Consider the following 21,713-nt stretch of genomic DNA (forward strand, 5'->3'; position numbering starts at 1 on the left):
ATTAGACTGCTTCAGGTCTGTACTGATCTTACAACTGGAACACTGATGTAGCTAGAATAAAGCAGCTGGTAAACACAGTCTCCTTTTTTTATTTACAGGTTCACAACTTGTTTTTTTGATGGTGTTATAAATAGATAAACCTACAGGAGATATAGCTAACTGCTAACTGTAAAATGATCCGGCATGTTGTTCACACAATGCTAATGTGGTAGCTAAAATTTCCCATTACATTTAGCATTTGCATCATGTCTCTAAAATAAAGAAGCCAATGACTCAGACACATAATGGTTGATTGTCTTTGCTTTTTGAGGTAAATTGGGAATAGTCTACATTTTATAGTATCTTCACTTAAAAGAACACTAAGTAAAATTTTTATTGTTGCTCTTGGGCTCCCCCTGCAATAACGGGTGGGAGGTGGGCATCCTAAATTGTTATTTAGTGTAGTTTCTGTAGCTCTGAGGCTGTGACAGTCACTCTATTACAGGTCAGTGAAGCATCACAAAGACTTTGAAGCAATAATTTTAAGTAAAAATGCAAAAGGCCTTCCTGCTATTATTTATCATTAGTTTTTCCGTTTGTAATTTCCTGTTTATATCCTTTAATGGTCACATGGAACCCGGTGATGAGTGCAGATATATAGTGGGAATTCTGTCCAGTCTGTGCTGTGGCAGAAAACAGAGGTCCTGTGCTGAAGCTCCTCTGTAGGCACTGGAGGGAGTGTGTGTGTGTGTGTCCTGTAAAAGGCAGTGAGTGGGAGTGAAGCTCCTGAGAGACACTGCAGCCGTAACAGCTGCTACACCAGCACACACAGTAAACAAACCCCTTACTTCTAATGGCTAAAGGTGAGAGACAACACACACACACACACACACACTCATACATCATCTCAAGGTTCACTCTATTCTGAGACAATAGATACGGTTGCAAGTTTCTTTGGAAAACTGTAGAATGTTGTTAGCAAAAAGAGCTAAACTAGGTGTTTGAGAGACTAGATGTGTGTACTTCTTGGAAAAGAGAGCCACTAGGCTCTTTCCACAAACACCACAAAGAAAGTTTCCATCCCTCACGTCGCCAGTGAGGCTGGTAAATATTTAAATGTAATGTTCAGACAGCAGGTTACACACAATAGCTTTGTCACGCATGCCAAGCGACGAGGTTTTGTGATTCACGTGGTCTTGTGGGTCTGTATTGATTTCCTCTTTCCACTCCTCTTAGGAACTCCATTCCAACCCTGAATAAAAATGAGCTGAGTCCATGACGCTCTCATTTTAGGGGCAAAATGGTATTAAGTTTGCAGAAAGAACACCAAGGCTAATCCAATAAGAACTGACCTTCTGTATCACATGAATCTGGAATGAACAGTGGCTAAAGCTGAAGTGTTGGGTTGGCAAGACCTTCCCCAGTGTTGCACCATGGGCTTATCAATAATAACTAAGTATCTACTGCATGCAGTAAACAAATTACAAACACAGTCTGAAAACAAGACATCAAAACACACAGGAATATCAGAATGTTAGAGAAAGCCAAGCTTTTTTAACAGGACAAAATAATGTGGACAATTGTACTAGTGTATCTCTTGTACCTTGATAATATAAATGTAATATGATATGATATGAGTTCTGTTAATGTGGACAGCTCTTGGACCAGTCAGGACAAAGAGATCCGCCATGGTGAAACATAAATCCAGAATTACATCAACTTAAAGCATAAAGTTATCTGGTTAAGCAAGAAATATGGACGCTTTGGCAAATTGAACAATGGAATTGAACAAATGTCTACTTTGGCTGATGAGATTTCAGTAAAAACTCTTTAAAAATATTTTTGCAACAAGGCAAAACAACATATAAACATTGTATTTGTTTACTTAGATTTTTTTCTGATTATTTATAATAATAAAACACATTTATTACCAAGATACATACTTAAATATTCCTGCAATATCTGTATAGTAGTGTAGACCACTTAATTACAAGATTATACAAAATTACACAGGACATAGACGCACACACACACACACACACACACACACACACTGTTTGATAAAGAGGTGGAGTTCAGAAGCACTGTCATGTTCAGTGTTAAGAAAGCGGTGAGAGGCGGTGAGGGCTCTGACCTGTTAGCTGGCTGTCGCCTGCGGCTGGTGCGATGCGTATGTATGGCGTGGTGAGCTGGGTCACGATAATGGCGGCTAAGGCAAGAGAAGAGTTCCAGGCCAACATGCAGCAGGAGAAAAGAGACAAGAGAGAAAAGAAGAGCAGGCTGAAGCCAGAGGCTGGCCAAAGAGGAATCTTTAGTCACAGTGCTAGGCAGACGCAAACACAGACAAGCCTGCTGCTGTTATTCAACACATTTAGTCACTTAATTAACAAAGGCTGATAAAACCGTGCGCAAATGTGTCCTTTTTAAATCACTCTTTGTGCTGATACCTCCCCTGGGCCTCAGTGGAGTGACAGTTAACTTATACGTTTAAGCAAAGAAATGTTAGACAAAAGCAAATTCCAGACAAAGCCACCCATATCAGCCTAGACTAAATAAAACAACTCATTTCAAACCCGTAAACTTAGAACAAAGAGAGGAAGCCCATTCTCGTGTAATCTTTGTTAGGATTAGGGGTGTAAGGGGGAGGGAGTGTGTATTTAGATGCATTTGCTGCCTGCAACTGCTGTCTTGGAAAAATAAAGCTGAAAAAGGCACTCATTTGCATAGGACAGGCCTGGCACCATTAGAGAGATGGCATGTAGTAAGGAAAATAGATTATCTACCATCTGTGCTCAATTAAATTCCAAACGGTGTGCAGACTAGCGCCGAGACGAGCCTGTGGCTTGCTAAGTGCCTCCCATGTTCGCTAATGGTCCACGGGAGGTCAGGAACGCTACACTGCCAAGCCGTTCTGGGCTCGGAAATCAAACGTCGCTCAGCTTTCAGCGGAGCTATATTCCATCTGTCACCAGGAGCAGTGTTACCCTACAGTACCATCAAACACCGCTCCGGCAATATGCTGAGGGAAGCTCGCCTTTACAGCCAGGCCAGTGCTCACATTTATTCAGCTTTTTTATTCAGGAGTAAGAGAGCAAAGAACTATCACCATTACTCTGTATTAACACATCATTCATTTATTCATTCATTATCTGTAAGCGCTTATCCAGTTCAGGGTCACGGTGAGTCCAGAGCCTACCTGGAATCATTGGGTGCAAGGCAGGAATACACCCTGGAGGGGGCGCTAGTCCTTCACAGGGCAACACACACACACTCGCACATTCACTCACACCTACGGACACTTTTGAGTCGCCAATCCACCTACGTGTGTTTTTGGACCGTGGGAGGAAACCGGAGCACCTGGAGGATACCCACACGGACACTGGGAGAACACACCAACTCCTCACAGACAGTCACCCGGCGCGGGAATGGAACCCACAACCTCCAGGTCCCTGGAGCTGTGTGACGGCTACACTACCTGCGTGCCGCCCTTAACACATCATGATAACAATATTAAAAGGAGTAATAATAAATGAAGATTTGGATTTTTACCTAACAGGCCATTATTAATTACCAATATGCATGGCATTAATTCATACATTTTATTCTCTGATTTCTCTTACAGTTAGAAAGCAGACCTGATGGACACAGTCTTACTGACATTATGACACATAGTGTTGTTTTTTAAAAGGTTACGTTATTTTGTTTATCTCATTCTCAAATTTCTGAAATGATATTCATGGTTCTTTATTGTTTTAATAAGCCCTGCTTGCTCAATTACTCGCCAAATAAAACTCAATTGCTAAAATAATTGATAGTGACAGGCCTGTTATTAAAAGAGTATTATAATTATCTAGTGCTGGGCAGTACTGATCAAATTCAGTATCATATTTAATTAATGAAAATCTACATAGTCATGGGACAAGCTCAGCACTGTATTCTACACTTAGACAATGTTTCCAAATCCAATCATTAACAGAACATTATCAAAAAATGCATAAAAAGCAGAGCTAACTCTTGAAATTATATCACATCTTTAACAATGTCCACCACTTTTTTCAACAGGGATCATTAGTGAGAATCCTCTGAACAGGCAGACGGGTGGGTTTTTAATAAGTGAGTAGACTTTTCCTCAAATGATCATGATTCAGAAATCATAACTCACTGATTATACTGTTAGTGCTGGCTGAGTAATTAACATCTGCCTATGAAGGATGACTTTGTGTGTTTATGTGTGTCAGAGAGAGAGAGAGAGAGAGAGAGAGAGAGAGAGAGAGAGAGAGAGAAACAGAGGGCTTTGAATGTGTGAAACCATCTTTCAGAGCACATATACACTCTTAAATATAAGGTTTCAGAATGCACTGGCATTGGCCATATGCTTTTCCAGGAAGAACATGTGCTTTTCCAAGTAAAGCCTTTATCTGGAAATGACATTTTGCACTAAAAGATTTCTTTAAACCAAATGTTCTTCATGCCCATCTCTTAACTTCATCTTAATCTTTTGGGAAGTCAAAGTGCTTCTTCGATGGCATCACTCCAAGCAGCCCTTTTTTGTCCCCTTTACTTTCAGGAGTGTGGGATTAGTTAATAGATGCTTGATCTGTTTATTTTAAAGGAAAATAAATACTCAGTGTTTGCTGTTAATAGGATTAGATACTGAAGGATGAACTGTCATTTACAAGCATGTGTAGAGTTCAGTAAAACACATGAGCGCACAGGAGGCTTTCTGAAGACATGCCATAACCAGAGGCTGTAGTACATGTTGCAATCTCCAAACAGGATTACTGTCACACAGTCCTACCTTTAGTGGCCACACGGACACAATCGATTTTGGTTTCCTGTGCATGAGAGAGAAAGAGAGAGAGAGAGAGAGAGAGAGAGAGAGAGAGAGAGAGAGAGAGAAAAAAACATTATTTTTCTGTCACCAAAAAAGGTTACATATTAGCTGTCATGGCTGTTTGGGAGGCTGTGTCTTTCAGTCACCTTCTCTGTCTCTCACAATCTGCTGGGGAGAATGCCCGTAAAATGGAACAGACGGAGGAGGGCAAGCGAGAGAGAGAGAGAGAGAGAGAGAGAGAGGGAGAGGCTGAGGGGGTATACAGGGATATTTAGGATTGAATGTGAGTCTCTCTGGTTGTTAACCTGCCAGCAGTCTGAGGCCTGAGCTGGCCCAACACTGTGTGTGTGTGTGTGTGTGTGTGTGTGTCAGCTTTCTATGCACTTCCACATCCCACCAACTATGCACACCTCCTCCACTCGGTTTCACCTTTGATCTACTCATCAGTGCTTTATGTAGCATGCTTTAGCCCACTGACTTCTATTAGAAGAGGGTTTAGAACAGAGAGAGTAAAGAGAAATGTGTATGATACAGATGTGTCAAATTTACTATTATATTACATTACAATCCTATACCATATAATATATTAAATATTATATTATATAATCATATATTAATATTATTATTATAGTGTATAATAATATACTAATAATATTACTATTCTGTTATATAATAATATTATTAATATAATATATATAATAATAATTATTATTGTTGTTGTTATTATTATTATTGTATTCAATATTGCCCTTATGGAATGTTTATTGTTTATTTGTTTATTATTATTTGTTATTAATTAATTAATGGTACTACAGTGTTTCTAGTGAAAAAGCAGGAGTATCGCTTTAATTAATCCAAATCACTGACATGAATAATTTGTACTCTGACCTGCCGAAACATCTATAGCACCAGAAGTATAAAGTGTACTCTAAAATGTATTTGCTTAAAAACTGAAGATGAGTCACAGAGTTCAGTAACTGAAGCTGTGTGGCCATGTGCTTGATAGCACACCTGAGATGTTTAGAATGAAAAAGCTAATTCAGAATTCAGTAGTGTGCGTTAAAGCAGTTAGAGCTGGAGCCGTGGCAACTAGGAGCGGCTCCACTGCTGGCAATGGAAGTGCGGTTGGAGGAATATGGGGATTTTAAAAATGTTAGGAGAGAAAAAAAATCTTCCCCACAGGTATACAATAGACTACAATATTCTGCGGCTCTGAGGGGGGATCCGTTCGTTCCTCGCCTCAACTTTCGAGAGTGAAACAAAACAATAGACATCTGGGGGAAGCAAAATGAAGCAGCGGTGGCATATAAAGGCTGCAGTCGTTGTCTTACAAATGAGGAACAAACAAAAAAGAAGCTCAGGACATGAATATTCAGGAGGCGGCATGTGACGGAAGAGCTGGTTTTAATCCCTCTAGTTTTATTACAGCAAAATGCACTTGTGAGGCCCGCTGCATTATTGAAGATGCGACAAATTAAACCACGAAGCGCTGAATTATTGAGACTCGTGGCAGGATGAGCGGGAGCAGGTAGAGTGAATGGCAGCATATGGGCCACGAGCTGAAATCATAAACAACAACAAAGCCCTCTTCTCCTTTAAGCTTCAAATGGTCACACGGCAGCAGGCGATAAAGGGGGGCAGGGAAAATACACTGGAGGAATGGTAATAAAATAATATGTAATATGTAATATAATAAATAAATATGTAACAATATGTATCTGTATTGTGCCTGTCATTAAAGTGTAATATTAAATGGGATGCTATAGAGTTCACCAAGGCTGTGCATGGACTAGAGTGGCATAAATGCCCAAGGTATGGAGTAATACAGCAAAATTCAATACCTTTGAAATGAATTGTAGGGGCACTTGTCCAGAACTAATCTTTCAGCATCGGTACCTGGGCTCACACAGTACCTGACCTGACTTGAGCCCGAATGCCATTAAATCCTTACATACATGTTCCAATATCTAATCAGAGTCGAGGCTGTAACTGCAGCAAACCTCTTAGCACCCTTACTTTCGAAAGAAAGTGGATGAGCAGGCATTATTTTCGACATATACAGTACGTTTGAAGCCTTCAGCTAATATTCTACTCCTATGCTACATAAGACATAGAATATTAGCAAGGACTGGACGTTTTAGTTGTGTCCAATACGATGAATAGAGCTGACAGTGATTAGAATATTGTAAAAGCTATATAAGTTCTAAAATGCTCATTTCACAGCGGTACAGGGACTGATTTTTTTCTTCTTTTTATTTGCCCTAAAATTGCAATTTATCTCTAGGCGAGGGACAGGAAGCAAAAAGTCACAGCATTCACCTTCCTCCCTAAAACTGGACTATTTCCCATTCGGTCGGGGGTCAAAAAGTCACCAGGGTGCTAGTGTTTGTCAGCAGCAGCCAGAGGCTCTTTGTAGTACAGACGTGGAAGCAAGAGCTTGCCAGCAATTTGCAGAAGACCACCTCCTTTTTTGGAGCATCAGGGGTGTGACAATAACACACACACACTCACACGCGCACATGCACACACAGCCTTTTTTGGTGTGTCCCACGTTCATTCTTTTAAAGACTGAGTCACGGTGGCAAAAACAGGCTGCTCTATTATAGGCGACTATTAAGGATGGATGTGTATGACTGTAAGCATTCATAAGCTCTGAAGCTAATCTCTATCACTCTCACCACACACACATGCACACACACACACTAACGCACACTCTCTCTTACGCCCTGCAGGCCGAGCGCCTCCAATTAGAGATGGTGAATTATCTAATGGCCTGAGCCTCTCTCTCTCTTTCGCTGGCACTGAAATAAAGGATTGGCTTTTCATTAGGGTCAATTTGCATATAAAAAAGGGAGATGGCTGATAATTCTAATTTCCAATTAAACTGGAGTGTTAATAATGCATCCGTGAATAGCCGCCTTGTACTGTACCTCTGAGCTTGTCACTCTGAAAGCGCTCCCTCTCACTGATAGTCGAGTCTCTTCTGCCTCTGCCAGCTCCACTCTACTGCCGGTGCAAAATTCTCTTTTAATGGCTGGAAATTCAATATGCCTAAATTGAGCATATCACTCTGCTGATGGAGAAGGACTTGATGGAGAAGCACGCTGGTGGGCTGGCGATATATTGCAAATTACTCTCTATTGGGTACTAATCCACAGCTTGCTGTCTCATGCAGATTCTCTGTACTTGCAGGGACAAATTGATTCCATAAAAGAGGATGGCACTTCTAAAGCAAATGAATTATCACATATTTGAGGAAATAGTAGAGCGGGGCATGTACTTTGTGACTCCCACTATGATGTTTAGTATTGGGTCAATACATAAGTCAGCATTTCTTACGCTTAATTTACCTGTCTCTCTGTTCATAAGAAACAAGTGACAGTAGGAGTGCAGTCAGTAGAATATGGATTGTTAGACTTTACGGCATGTTTTAAATAGATGCTATGCACTGTATTATTTCCTAGTTGAGCTAGTAAGATGAAATTAAGGAGTTAGGGCCTTCTAGGCTGTTGGAAAAGACCTACCAAACTTTGGTTAGTTTTAACAGTAGCAGCACTCTTCACTGAAAGAGTTGCTATAAAACAGCTACTTGATAAACACATTGGTGTCTGTTAGACTCTTGAAACAAAACAATGAATGTCTTACAATCTTCAATGTCTTTGTTTCATCTAGAAATATAAAAAAGTAAAGTGAATTATAAAAAACAGTTAAGTGAACAACTGTTAGCTTAGAACTGACATTCTCCTTGAGGTAAGCTAAAAAAAATAAGCACTATTTTACAGGCGTTGTCCTTGTTTTTGATAGATGTGTCATTTTTTAACAGGAACTGAAGCTCTAATAGCTGTGGTTTGCCACTGGTAAAACATTCTTACATAGAGAGGCCAGAGTTTGAGAGAGTCTGAATGATACAGAAAAGGCTTTTCCTGCAAATGTTACTGTGGATTATGAATATCCTTTTGGCATGTTAGTGTGTAACACACTGCCTATCATGTTTTTGACATACGATACTGTACGCACCTGATAAAACATCAGTGAGTGGAAGTAGAACAGGAACGGAAATGTTTGTGGACTCACCCCGTTGGCCTTGCTGACGGCTTGGTAGTAGACGCTGTAGCTCTTGTGAGGCAGCAGAGGGACGTTCCAGTATCCTTCGTAGGTCTTGTTGTCGCCGATGGTGAAGGGCAGTGAGCTCTGGATGCGTGAGGCTGGAAACTCAGCAGTGAAGTAATAAGGGGAGCTCAGCACAGTGGCATTCTGGAAGTGGATGGGGATTGGGTAACAGCGCAGAATCTCAGCAGCTCGCTGTGACCGACGTGGACGTTCTTCTTCCACTACTACCTGATACACACTGCAGGAACACAAGAGGGAAACAGGAGTTAAAGAGAAGTTATAGTACAGCTACAACAGAGCTCGTTATTAAATTACAGCTGACACTGCGAGAAATCCACATTTAAGTTTTACAATATTTAGCCATTAAATGTTAAGTGCCCCTTTGTTGGTTGCTCCTCCTCATTACTGTCCATACACTGTTGAGTCAAAACATCCACTGTGCATAAGGTATCTATTGGTTTAACATCAGAAAAAACGTAGTATGTAACACAGAAGCAACAAACATCAGTATTTTTCAGGTGTTATTAGGTGTATGCCATTTGCTTTATTCCATTTTTTCAAAACATTTGCTGTCATTTTTACAAAGTAAGGTGTCTTACTAAGCTGTTAGACATTTTCTGCATTACTGTGATTACGTTCTTTACTCTTCAGCATGCCTTATGTACTGCACTTTAAACTTTATGTACCTGATATAAATGTAGAATAATTTTTAAAGTAATTTTTTACATTGTTTTGAAGTAAAAGCAGACATTACATGTAAAAAAATGTCTCTATTTGATGTATGACATATATGTATATTTGATGTATATGATCTGATTCAACTCCAAAAAAAGGAATTTGATTTGTTGATAACTGAAAATGCAAATCCTTTTAACATATGTTGCAGATATTCCCAGCCAAAAAGCACCACATGGTGTAAGACTGGATGTGAACATGCAGTGTAAATAAATGAGCACCATAAACCAAGAGCAGAAGCACTAGAAAAAGCTTTGAGTTTGAACACACCAAGCAGAGTGTAGGCCAGCTAATCTGCTAGTTTCTGGCAACAAGACGACTGTGAAGCAGTGGCTGATTCTGGCCGATGGTCGTCCCCTCTTGAGCCTGGGAGGCTTTTATTAACTAGCTAAAGCCTGGAACATCAGGTGAAGAAGCAGGTCTGTGTGAAGCGGCCTGCTACCTAATTTACAGCAAGGCCAATATCCCATCTATGGGGAGGATTTAAACAGCATGAAATAAAAGGTTTTGGTATGAGATGGCGGTCCAGCCTCCCTATTTCCAGATATTAGAACGCTGAACTCTGACACGGAGCAGAATGAGCGGCGAGTCTCCAAGTGTGACTGAAATAATGACAACAGGAAAAAACATGACTTCCTATTCACAGGTGGCTGAAATTATGGTCAAGATAGGAGGGAAAAAGATCAACATGTACCTGGTGTTAGTGCCAAAGCGGACTCTAGGAAACGGGCTAAGGGCTTGGCATACTTGATATGTTGGATGTATAATGGGATAGGAGGGGAACAGGCTTTTTTATTCGCCCAGTGGATCAAACAAGGCTGAGCCCAAAAGCCAGGTCTTTCCCACTGCAATACAGGAGATATTGGCTGGCGGCAAGTCTCTGAGACAAATGAAATGGAGGCGAATTTGCAGGCAGGCTGGACTAGAGCCTTTCTTTATTGGAAGGAAAAGAAAAGCGAAGCTGAACAGAACCTCAGAGGACCCCAGAATGAAACCAGTTCCTCCTCTCCAGCTCTGGCCCAAGACAACTGAATACTGAAAAAGAGCAGACCCCAATTTCATTTACTCTTTAACATCCCAAACAACTGAGAATACCTTTCAGAAAGCCATTATCCATTACTCAGCCAGACACTAAAAAGGAGTCCAGCAGGACTGAGTAATAGGAACAACCTACAGGCAGGTGAGACTACTAAAACTAGTCTTTTCTTTTATCTACGGAAATAGACTGAGAAACACAGTAGTTTTATGCGAAGGTTTAAGTGGGCTCAACCAAAGGATGTGATAGAGCTGTCAAAGCCAAACCTCTGTTATTGTACAATTCTAAGAAATGAAGTATAGTAAACAGCACAAGAATTATAAAACAGATGGCTGAGAAATGCTCCAAGCCAATATACATGACTATAAATATCAGTTAAATTTTGCATAAATGCATTAATTATTAATTAATAAAAACAAATCATCTTTGGCCAATGTTTTCAGATTGACATTGAATTGAAAACATGATCATGTTTAATTTTGTTTATGTTTTATAAAATATTCGCAAGACTTGGTTATGCCTTGCTTTAATGACTGGCAATTTCATCCAATGAGGATTACACGAGTCTCTTAACATAGTTTCTTAATCATTTTGACCCACTTTAACACTAACTTCATAATCCATGTCCAAGCAGAACACAACACTGACCCCCCGCCACATTCCAGATATTCAACTGTAGGGTGCCCATATGTGATATATTCAACAGCAAAGGACGCTTTTACTGACCAGCAGTAACACTGGTATTACCAGTCCTCATACTGGAACAGCAGATGCACCCATTAGAAGAACTGGCTAAAATGCAGTCTTTTGTCATTTTAAATCAAAATGGAATACAAGCCATGTCCTTTACTTTAGAAATTTGCAATTAACAGCTATAACAAGTTCTATTAGACCCATTAGCCCTAATTTGACTGCCATGCATGATGGAGCCCATAAAGGTTAATAGGATTAATAATTTCCTGGTTAGAACAATTCACTCATTTTCTCCCTAATTCTAAAAGGTTTAACATCTGATAAAGCCTGTGTCAAATCCCACCAGCAACTGGCAGAGGAGCTGAACCACAGCTAAAAGAGTGGCAAAACACAGAACTAATGGGTCAGAAATCCTTTGCGTAACCCAGAATGGAACATCCTGTCGTGTCCTAATTGTGTTTTTAGACCAGGTTGCCGCATCTGGAGCATCTGCTTTGTTATCACATCCCCCTGACAGCTTTTAATCACACCTTATGGGTTTGAAAGGGGAGTGTGAGAATGAGGAAGGCCTCATGGCCATGTAAGCATGCAAAAGTGACCAACATTATATGCGTAGTGACAAGTTTATAACGCCTAAAAGCACATCTCTGTTCATATAACTCACATTGGTTCTGAGTTGCGCCGCCTAGGAATGAAGTTTAACACCCAGTTGACTTTCAGATATAGTTTGTTTATGTAGCTGGTTTTGTTAGTTGTCAGTTAATAGCTTCTCGTTTGTTATAAAAGACAGAGGAGCCGAAATGAAATTCTTTTTTTAAAGGGTGTTTGTGGTGCTCACAAATGCAAACAGCGTATCTCATGTTCTCAATGGCTGTGTTGAATATTCAATAGTTGCTAATTAAATTTTCCACGTGAGCTGGAGATAAGATCTGTCATAAACTGCCTCGGAATATATGTGAGCGAATACACACCCTGCTCCCAGCCGTGGATCATTACAGAAAGAACTCGCTGCAATTGAGTCCCTGTTGCCCTTTTGCTGTGCAACGCCACAAGGCAGCGTGCCCGCTATTTAGCGATAAAATCTGATGTAATAAAATATTAAATGCAGCGAGAGCAGAGAGTGAGAAATATGAAGTTAATTACCTCCCTGCACTGAAGAGAACAAAGGGCAGGGCAAGGGCTGGGGTGACACAGAACAAGGTGGCTCTCGCGGAAATATGGGCGAGAGAGAGAGAGAGAGAGAGAGAGAGAGAGAGAGAGAGAGAGAGAGAGAGAGAGAGAGAGAGAGAGAGAGAGAGAGGGGCAGAGAGAGAGAGAGAGGGGCAAAGAGAGAGAGAGAGAGAGAGAGGCAAAAGAGCATTTCCTCTGGATTTAGGACCTCTTTAAAGGCCACCCATTACTTTAAGAGTCTGTCTTGGTGCTGATTTACAACCCTGTTGCCCTACACAGCAGCCCACATCACTCGCAGCCTTTGCAGCTAACTCCCTTTAATACCTCATATTGTCAAATTTGATCACAAACATGACAGAGAGTGAATTCAATATGGATGAGGTGATGTATACCACTCTGGACCAATCAGGAAATATTTCACAATAAATGCTGCGTGACGAAATGTACATGGTCACATGGTCACTAGATGTTAGTAGATTAAAAGAATTGAAATTTCATTTTGACAAAAATACCACAGTACGTTGTATTGTCTGGAAAACAATTAAATACATTAATTTAATCAAAATCCACTGTTCGTATTTCACAGTAGGAAGTAGTTTTGCTACCGATCCTTATTTCTGCAAAACGAATTGCTGTGGTTCCAAAAGTTTTTCTGTAGTGCCCTCATTTTTTAGATAATAATATTTTAAAGTCCCCCTCTCCAACACACACATACACCTCTTTTGCACATACTTATGGTATACTTACTTTAAACACTGTAATTCCTACAAAACCGCATCAAGGGGACCATTCATAACACTTTGGGAACCACAGAAATACTGTTTGTTTAAAGCAATGCACTTGTTTAAGCTGCTACATCATGTTTTTTTTTTATCACGTTTTTGTTTCACATTCAGACATTATAACTTTACAGCACACAGACAAAATAACAATTATCTTAGCCGACATTAACAAAATACAAGAAAAAAAAGATCATTTCAAGGCTCAGAAACAAAGGAGAAAATAAGCTGGTTCTGTCCGAACAAAACAAGAAGCATAATGTCTCTCTTTTTATTTTCCAACTCCAAAATAATAAAAGACAAACCAGTTAATTCTGAGAGGCTGTATGTATTATATAATCATTCCTCCAACTGTTGAATAATAACTGTCTAGAATAACGAAGCAATCCAAGGGTCTGTGTGTTACATAAATGCTTATCAGCCACAGATGATGTTTACGATAACACAGACACATTATCACATATGGCAGATGGCTTCAAATGTCAGCAGCATGCTGAGAGTGCTCAATTCATACTGTGCTTCTATTCATACTGCCATTCTATTCCAGAAGACCTTATTCTGCAATTTTCTCTCTGATTACAGGAAAGCTTAACATGGATAATGTTGCCGTTGAGTAATTAAGAAATGTGGGGGACAAACAGAGACAAAAGCAAACCAAGTTACTGACAAATAACTTAAAGATTCTAGTGCAATTTGAGGGGTAAAAAATCAGGAGACAGGACAACACAAGACACTAATCCTATGTAATTTATCCTTGTCTGACTTTACTGAGAAAGCAATCCCTGATTTGTATTCAAGAAACCCTTCACACACTCTCTTACACAACAATCGATGTGCTCTCCGCGATCTGGTGCCATTAAAAACACAGCTATGCAGCTACCGAGGGAAATACCGTTTCCAGAAACTTTGATTGGGCTTAGCTTTGCCTTATCAGGTAATTGGCTTACAGAGGGTGAAAAGGGCCTGGGAGGAATAGAGGAGGTCGCGGGGTCTTGGCTTTTCTCTGGTGCACTCCCATGCCCCCCAAAAGATGGCCTTCTTCCTAGCTTGCCTCCTAATGCTGCTTGCATTCATCCATCACCTTCATACATTTCACTCAGCACATATCGCCTTCGAAGACCAGCAACCTCAGAAACCAGTTCCTCTAATTAAAACACATAATAGGCTGAAGCCATGGGGACAAGAAGGCCAGTAGCGAGAATGTACTATTGTAGTCATTATGTACACCATCAAAGACATGACGAGGGTGTTTTGAAAGGCAATCAGCACAGGAGACACAACAAACCCTCATAAAAAAATAGCCCCAACAATAACGGCTACCTGGTAGGCCATCAAAGAGGCCTCAGCTCAGTGAACAGCGCCAAAAAAGTGCACTCTCGTTCCAGTGGAACACCCAGCAACCCCGGCAGACACCAATTAAGCCCCCTCATGCCTCGCTGCAATATCCACTGGAGCTTGGGAAGGTCATGTGATCACCTTCCAATTACCGGCCTTTCCCACCCGGCATTGACTGAGCTGAGACCCAGGACCTGGAGATATTTTTCATGTACTCCAAGCGGAGAGAATGATGAGGAGGTGAGGATGAGACTGACCCATTTGGTGTTCATAGAAATTGTACCTTTCCACTGGTCTGAGACCAGTTTTGCTACTTTACTAGCAATGGACATATCCTAGAACAGGAGAAAAAGGAAGAGTTTGGCCGCAAAGTCTGAAAAGCTGAAACTGCCTTGACTAACTGCTTTAAAAGCCAAGAAGTCCAGTGTTTATTTACATCACAGGCAAAGGGTCTCATTGGATATTGCTGTTGTGCCACCCATTCCCTGAAGAGCTGTGCTAATCTCAGGATTTAAAGCGTGTCTGAAGTGGCCGTCTGACTTGCCAAATCTGACCGACCATATGTGGTGTGTGTGGGACTTTATTTATCTCTTTGTCCATAAACTAACACAGGAAGCGCAAATGAAGGGAAACTGTTCAGATTAAATGTCACTTAAATCTTCTGGCTTGCTGAGCTTCCTCTATGAATCTTTCTCAAGGAACTGGATTTGGGAGACCACCAGCATGTGGCAGGAAACATGAAAATATCTGCTTTGGGATGAGTCATAGTCTCTGACTTGACACATAGGACCTATAATTGAACTGGGAGGGATAATATTTAGTGCTGGTGTACTTCAGAAACAGGTCATATTTTCCAGGTCATCAAATAGGATAAGGAAGTGAAAGTAAAGATTTGTGGTGTGTTAGTAAAAAACATATTACACAAGCATAATTGATTGAATTAAACATACGGTAGATATCAGCAATGTTAAAATTAATGTTAATTAAACTGGTTAATGTGTTTTGCTAGCCCAAGTGGCTAAGTGTTATAAATCCTGTCTGCTGTGAAAAATTGTTTATGAGTCATCAATCCACCTACCAACGTGTGCTTTTGAACAGTGGGATGAAAATCAAAGCACCCGGAGGAAACCCACGTGGACACAGGAAGAATACACCAAACTCCTCACCAATGGTCACCCAGAACAGGGCTTGATCCCACAAACTAAGGACCTGGAGCTGTGTGACAGCGACACTTTCTGTTGCGCCACCATGCTGCCCCCATGTTGATTGTTTGTATTTAGAGCAGAGGGAAAAGAGAACAAGGTAACAATCCGTAATTGGTCCTTGCTGTGTAGTGAGATTCAGAGCCACCAAACGCATGAAAAAATGCTTCTTACAGCGAGTGAACTCCGACATAACACCACATCTCGCTATACACAGAGCAAACACACATAGAATGCACACAAATATCCCAAACAACAACAAAGCCCCCTAAACTAACCCCTTAAACAAACAATAGGTTGGTCACTGAGCATGCTGGAAGCTCCCCCACATGAGCTCCCCAGCCCCTCCTATACTCAGCACCCCCATAGTACTTTTTCACATGCTTGAGGAATCACACACCACCAAGGAAATTGAGAAATGATGTGCTAAAGCTAAGTCTCCAAATGGTGTTATATACAGGCATCGGCCAAATACAGATAAGAAATTGTTTCAATAGTTGTTTCATGAATCTTGTCTTCATCATGTTCACATATTTTCTTTCATCCCAGGGTTAGCAGATGCCTCCTCAAAGTGAACATGTGTTTGAAGCTATTCTGCTGTGTCACTGTTACTGATACACAGTTACTGGTATAGGCATGTCCTAGTGGGAACTGTGCTTCTAAAGGCAGTGAACCAAGCCGACTGTTCATACACTAATTGTCTTATCAATACATGCCCTAAAAAACATGGTACTGTGGTACTCTCTCCCGCTAGAGTCCTCAAGGGATCTTTAAAAACTGCAACTGTACCTAAACTGCCTTATTACTGTACTGTGAAAAAACAGCTATTCTTTTGGAGAGAGAAAAAAAGAAAGAAATCCTGAGGGATGAAAGTGGGAGAACAATCTGGAAAACTGGAGGAATAATTGTCGCCAGAAATAGAGGTGTGAGCTTTAGTGTACTCTCTCTCTCTCTTGCTCCCTCTCTCTTTTTAACATTGGACTTGGCTGAGAGTCAGCTTTATTCAATGACAGTAGTGACGCTGGCTCAGAGCTTTGCGAATCCGTTCTTTATGCGGGAAGGCTGCTAGCACTAATGTTGGCACAAGGCTGTGGGGGCGGCTGTGAGGCCACCGTGCACCCAGCGTGGGAGAGGGTAACATTAGCGTGGCGCAATGAGACTGACAGACACGAGGGCTAATCCCCTTAGACTGTGCCATGAGCCATTCCCTGCCGGTGGAGACCATTGTGGTGGCTTGTCTGTAGTTGTGCCAGGCCAGTCATCAAAATGCAACTCATCATTGGGTAATGGCTCGGGGAGAATTCCACACATAAATGCAATGGGACAGACACGTGGAGGCCTGACAAAGGCTGGCAAATATAGCTTACACACACGCGCTCGGTTCTTCAATTAAGGCAGGAATGTTTTCATTCCTACGCGCTGGTATTGAGAGGCAATCTTCCTACAAACCCAGTAACTGTGTGGACTATGTTCTCCGCTGAGTATCACAGTAAAACATCTGCTGTTTGAAATAGAAACACTGGGCCCTTTAAGCCGATCAGCGAGTCTTCCTGTGTTAACGGCCATATTTAGTTTATACAAGAATGGTGGGATTTTTGACTTAACAAGGTTCTGTAATTGAGAAACTGTACAACTTTTAACTCTTAAAAATGGCAAAGAAAAGCTATAATATTGGTGTTCACGCACACATTTTCAGAGCTAACTGGTTGCAACTAACAGGACAAAGACAAATTTGGTACTACACCCTGTCAATCCAATATTTGCTTGAAATTTGAAAATCTGTTAATTCTATCAAAGAAAAAGCATGGATACGTGCTTTGCACTTTTTTAGACTTTCTTTACTTGTATCAGGATATTGTCCTCTCTTTGCTGCAATAAAATCCTGTATATTTTGGGGATTTGGAAATGCTTTTATTTAGATGTTGGAGCATCATTATGAGGTTTTCTTTGCATTCAGCAACAATAGCAACAGCTTAATTGAGAGCTTTTAATGATGTTATTAGGTGTACTATTACGTTTTTGTGTAATGTAATTGTAATGAAAAATTCAAACATGTTTTAAAATGGACAATTATCGTTCTATTTAAAGAAATACAGTGGAACCTCTACATACGAACTCAATCCGTTGCGTGACCCGGTTCGTAAGTGGAAAAGTTCGTTTCTCGAGTCAATTTTCCCAATTTAAAATAATGCAAAAGCAATTAACGCGTTCCAGCCCCCACCCCGAAAGTCACCCTTTTTGCACTGATATATGTTTACAACACTCTCAAATTAGTAAAATACATGTAGCGTTACTAAAGATAAAAAAGAAATACAGTGGTAACCGTAACAAAAAAGAAATAAAAAAGTTTTAAGCGGCTACACATCGCTACCTTGAAGACGTGACGACTGGCTGGAGGAGTAACACAGGCACTGGCTGTATGACGGGAGGTGGGGGGTGGGTGGAATAACGGAGAGTAGGCGGTGAATGTGGGGAGACGAAGCGTAGATACGGCTTAACTTAGCATGAATTTCGATGTCTGCTATTTACACTAATGCTAAATTGCTAAAACTACAATTTGCTAATCTTAAAAGCTCACTCAAGTCTGGGCGCTGGGAGACTCGCCTATTGGGGTCAGTGGCCGTTTCCAGCCGTCGGCTCGGCGGAGGCTCGGGTTCGTTTCTAGAGTCATGGTTCGTTGGTGGAGGCAAAAAATATTCAAATGCCCGGTTCGTATCTTGGAAAGTTCGTTAGCAGAGGTTCCACTGTATTAGGTATAAATACACTACCATCCCAATCATCAATATCCATGTTTTTGCAGCACTTTTTCCTTGATAGAACCCAAAACGAATACAGTGACAAATTAATTCTACTCACTTGCTGTTTACAAATTATTAAAATGTTTTTGTTGAATAAACTGACCATTTTAGTCGCCATAAAACAACAAAAGTGGAAGAAGAATGTTTGATCTTTGAATTACAATTATACATCACACAAAAAACACTTTAAAACTTATTTGTACAAATTCTTCAGGCATCTGGTTCCTATCACAAAATCTGACTTAGATAAGAACCTCTGCAACACTTCATTTCACATATAACCACATGGAATGAATGTTCATATCTTAGTCTCTAAACTATGCAGAAACATTTGTAAAAAGCAAAATCTCTCAAAGGTAGAACTGTTTGAGCTTAAGCTTTGCTTTCACACACAAGAGCATTAATAAACTCATGAGCTAATGCTGGATGATTAATTCTGGGACACAATTCATCACAAAGATATTAGATGGTATTGGTCTTCAGAGACTAGGGTTCCACTGTTCCACCGCTATTATTTTTTATATAATAAGCTCCAGGCTTCTTTTCTCCCCACAAGATGATCAGCACATGCGTTTTTTTTTTTGGCTTGAGGCTTGATGGCTGCCAGTTTATGAGTTCTGTGTTATTGGGTTAAACTTCCCCACTTGAAACCTGTTAAGGCAAGAATTAATGAAGAGGATAATTAAACCTGCAACTCTTTGATTTATAAAGAGCTTTGCAGTTCTGCGAACTTTAATTTTGGCATAAAAAATGGTTCTGCCCCACATTTTAGCATTTTGTAGTGCATATATGTATTGGCAATGTGTGTTTAGGAAGATTATACAAGCTGTGTTTACACAACTGAACGTCAGTGTCAGCTATAGGTGCAAGTTAAAGTAGCTGAGTTCACTAATTAACAGGGGAATCAATATAAGTTTTGTAGAAATACTTGTAGAAGTACTAAGGTATGTTGTTCTAAGTAGTGTCATATTTCTGCTATGTCAGAGAAACATGTAAATGTGTTCATTTTCATCAGCCCTACTTCCTCTCCCTCATTCTCTCGCTCTTCTGGCATCATTTCCTTCTTCACACTCAGGGAAGCAGGTCTTTGATGACAACACAATAGATGTCTAATTTTAGTCACAAATGTAGGTGCAAATTTCCTCGGTTCTCACACCATACTGGCCTCTCTCCATTTACCGTATCCCTGTGAATAAATATGAGCCATACCAGTGATGCCTCTCACTTCATATCAACTTAAAACTCTCCTTATGTCTAATGTAAATGAAGGTAAATAGATATTTTGGAGCATTTCCATGGTACCAACCTTCATTCAAATGATATTGTGCTAAAACCTATTAGGAAATAAAAGGAGATTATCATTAGGAAGCCACCAGTTTGATCCTGTGTGATGCCTTAGACAGCTGAGGCTGGAAGTGTATTACTCTGTATAAGTAGGATGGTCTTCCATGTCCCTCCATCCTTCAACACAATGCTAGCCAACATGGCCGTCCATAGCCCAGTGATTCTCAGTCCTAGTCCTGGTGGGCCACTGCCTTGAATGGTGGAGTATTCTCCTTGCTCAATCACACCCATGGAAGCGGATGTTAATTAGCTCGTTAGTTGCTTCAGGTGTGTTGAGAGCAGACGAATATCTAAAATGTGCAGCCACCGCAACCAGAACTGAGAATCACTGCCATAACCTCACTTAACCCTTTAAAGCCAAACGTACCAAATATGAGACATGGTTTTGTAGGTGGCTCTTACATCATCTAATGAGAAGAAATACCGAAACAAACTTCTAACATTTTCGGGCAAGTGTTCTGAGTTGAAGTGGAATGAAGTGGAAGCATTTCCATGCATTTACCAAACCATTACAAAATTGTTGCTATCATCATGAAAACACAGGAGAAAATCTCAATGCTACTTTTTTGCTGAAGTGAAGCAATTCCAGGTGTGATCTGTATGATGTCACTTGTAGTAAAACAAAGCATTTTTGTTCCATTTCATAGATATAGTGTATTCTACCTGTCACATGCACGTTAATTATAATAAATATTCAGAAAATTCAACCTGTTCTTTACAGCAGCAAAACACATTTAGACAAGTTTACCAAGTATTTTTATGAAACAAAAATTTATTTTCAGTTTTCCTTTGTGTGTAAATGTATTGGCTCAGTTGTTGACATAGCATTTGGGAGATTTTTAGTTAAAGGGCCACATAATGTGTGATTAAAAAAAAAAAACAACATTTTAATTGTATTGTTATTTCATATGTCAGACTTTAAAGGGATAATACAGCTATAGGCAGTTAGTGTTCTCCTCTGAGCAGCTTCACACGGCTAATTTCACATGGCACAGAGAAACCATGTGCTAGCTTACACCTCTCAGCCTGGTCTAAAGGAGTCTAAGATAATTACTACATTGGCCATTACTACATTGAGAAGAAAATGGTGTAAAAAACTGGAGATACATTGGATTTTTTGGGGGGCAGTGATGCTCTATTTTCAGACTAATTCTGTCACTCTTGCTCTGGTTTGGTAAACGTGGACGTCGTAATGTGACGGCAGATTTGTAATTCAAACCGTCTGGAATACAGAATGTTCAAGCTGATTGGACATGCGTCAAATATTCCTCCCTCGATGTGCAAAAACACAACTGGGGCACATTGGTGGTAAACCAACGCTGGCTTTATGGGTACTAATGAATGATGGCTGCAATTCATTAAGAGGTGCTGAAGGTAATTAAGACGGCAACATTGATGGCAGTGACAGGCTGACGAGACGGATTGATGATGACTGCTGAAATTGCACCTCGCTCCGATTAAGATCAGACAGGACAGTGTGTGTGCTCCACGTCGATGGTGCGAATGCCCCAAACAGGATTTTAGCACGTTTGTAAGGTGTTACCACTGCTGTTAGAAATAAATGGCATTTGTGAATTCAGGGTTACTGAAACATTTTGGAGGTTTTCTAAAAGCACTACCACTTGTGAAAAAAAGTGCTGGCATGGATACAGAAAAGCGCTTAAAATCTACCTTTGTGCTTCTTTAAGTGCTGTCTAG

General features: G+C 40.4%; 1 protein-coding gene across 8 annotated transcripts in view; it reads right to left on the bottom strand.

The window, feature by feature from the left end:
• ptprma (protein tyrosine phosphatase receptor type Ma) overlaps positions 1 to 21,713 on the bottom strand; it is a 236,662-nt gene that overhangs the window by 56,042 nt on the left and 158,907 nt on the right. For 4 of the 8 annotated variants that reach the window (XM_066682258.1, XM_066682261.1, XM_066682260.1 and 1 more), the window contains exons 12-14: positions 8,888 to 9,161; positions 4,778 to 4,814; positions 2,114 to 2,188 (exon numbers count right to left, since the gene is read on the bottom strand). In XM_066682258.1, the coding sequence (XP_066538355.1) occupies positions 2,114 to 2,188; positions 4,778 to 4,814; positions 8,888 to 9,161 (386 nt within the window). The remainder of the gene's footprint in view (positions 1 to 2,113; positions 2,189 to 4,777; positions 4,815 to 8,887; positions 9,162 to 21,713) is intronic. The other 4 variants (XM_066682266.1, XM_066682264.1, XM_066682262.1 and 1 more) reach the window with 1 other exon arrangement.

Source organism: Hoplias malabaricus, chromosome 10 (genome assembly GCF_029633855.1).
Source record: "Hoplias malabaricus isolate fHopMal1 chromosome 10, fHopMal1.hap1, whole genome shotgun sequence".
Lineage (NCBI taxonomy): Eukaryota > Metazoa > Chordata > Actinopteri > Characiformes > Erythrinidae > Hoplias > Hoplias malabaricus.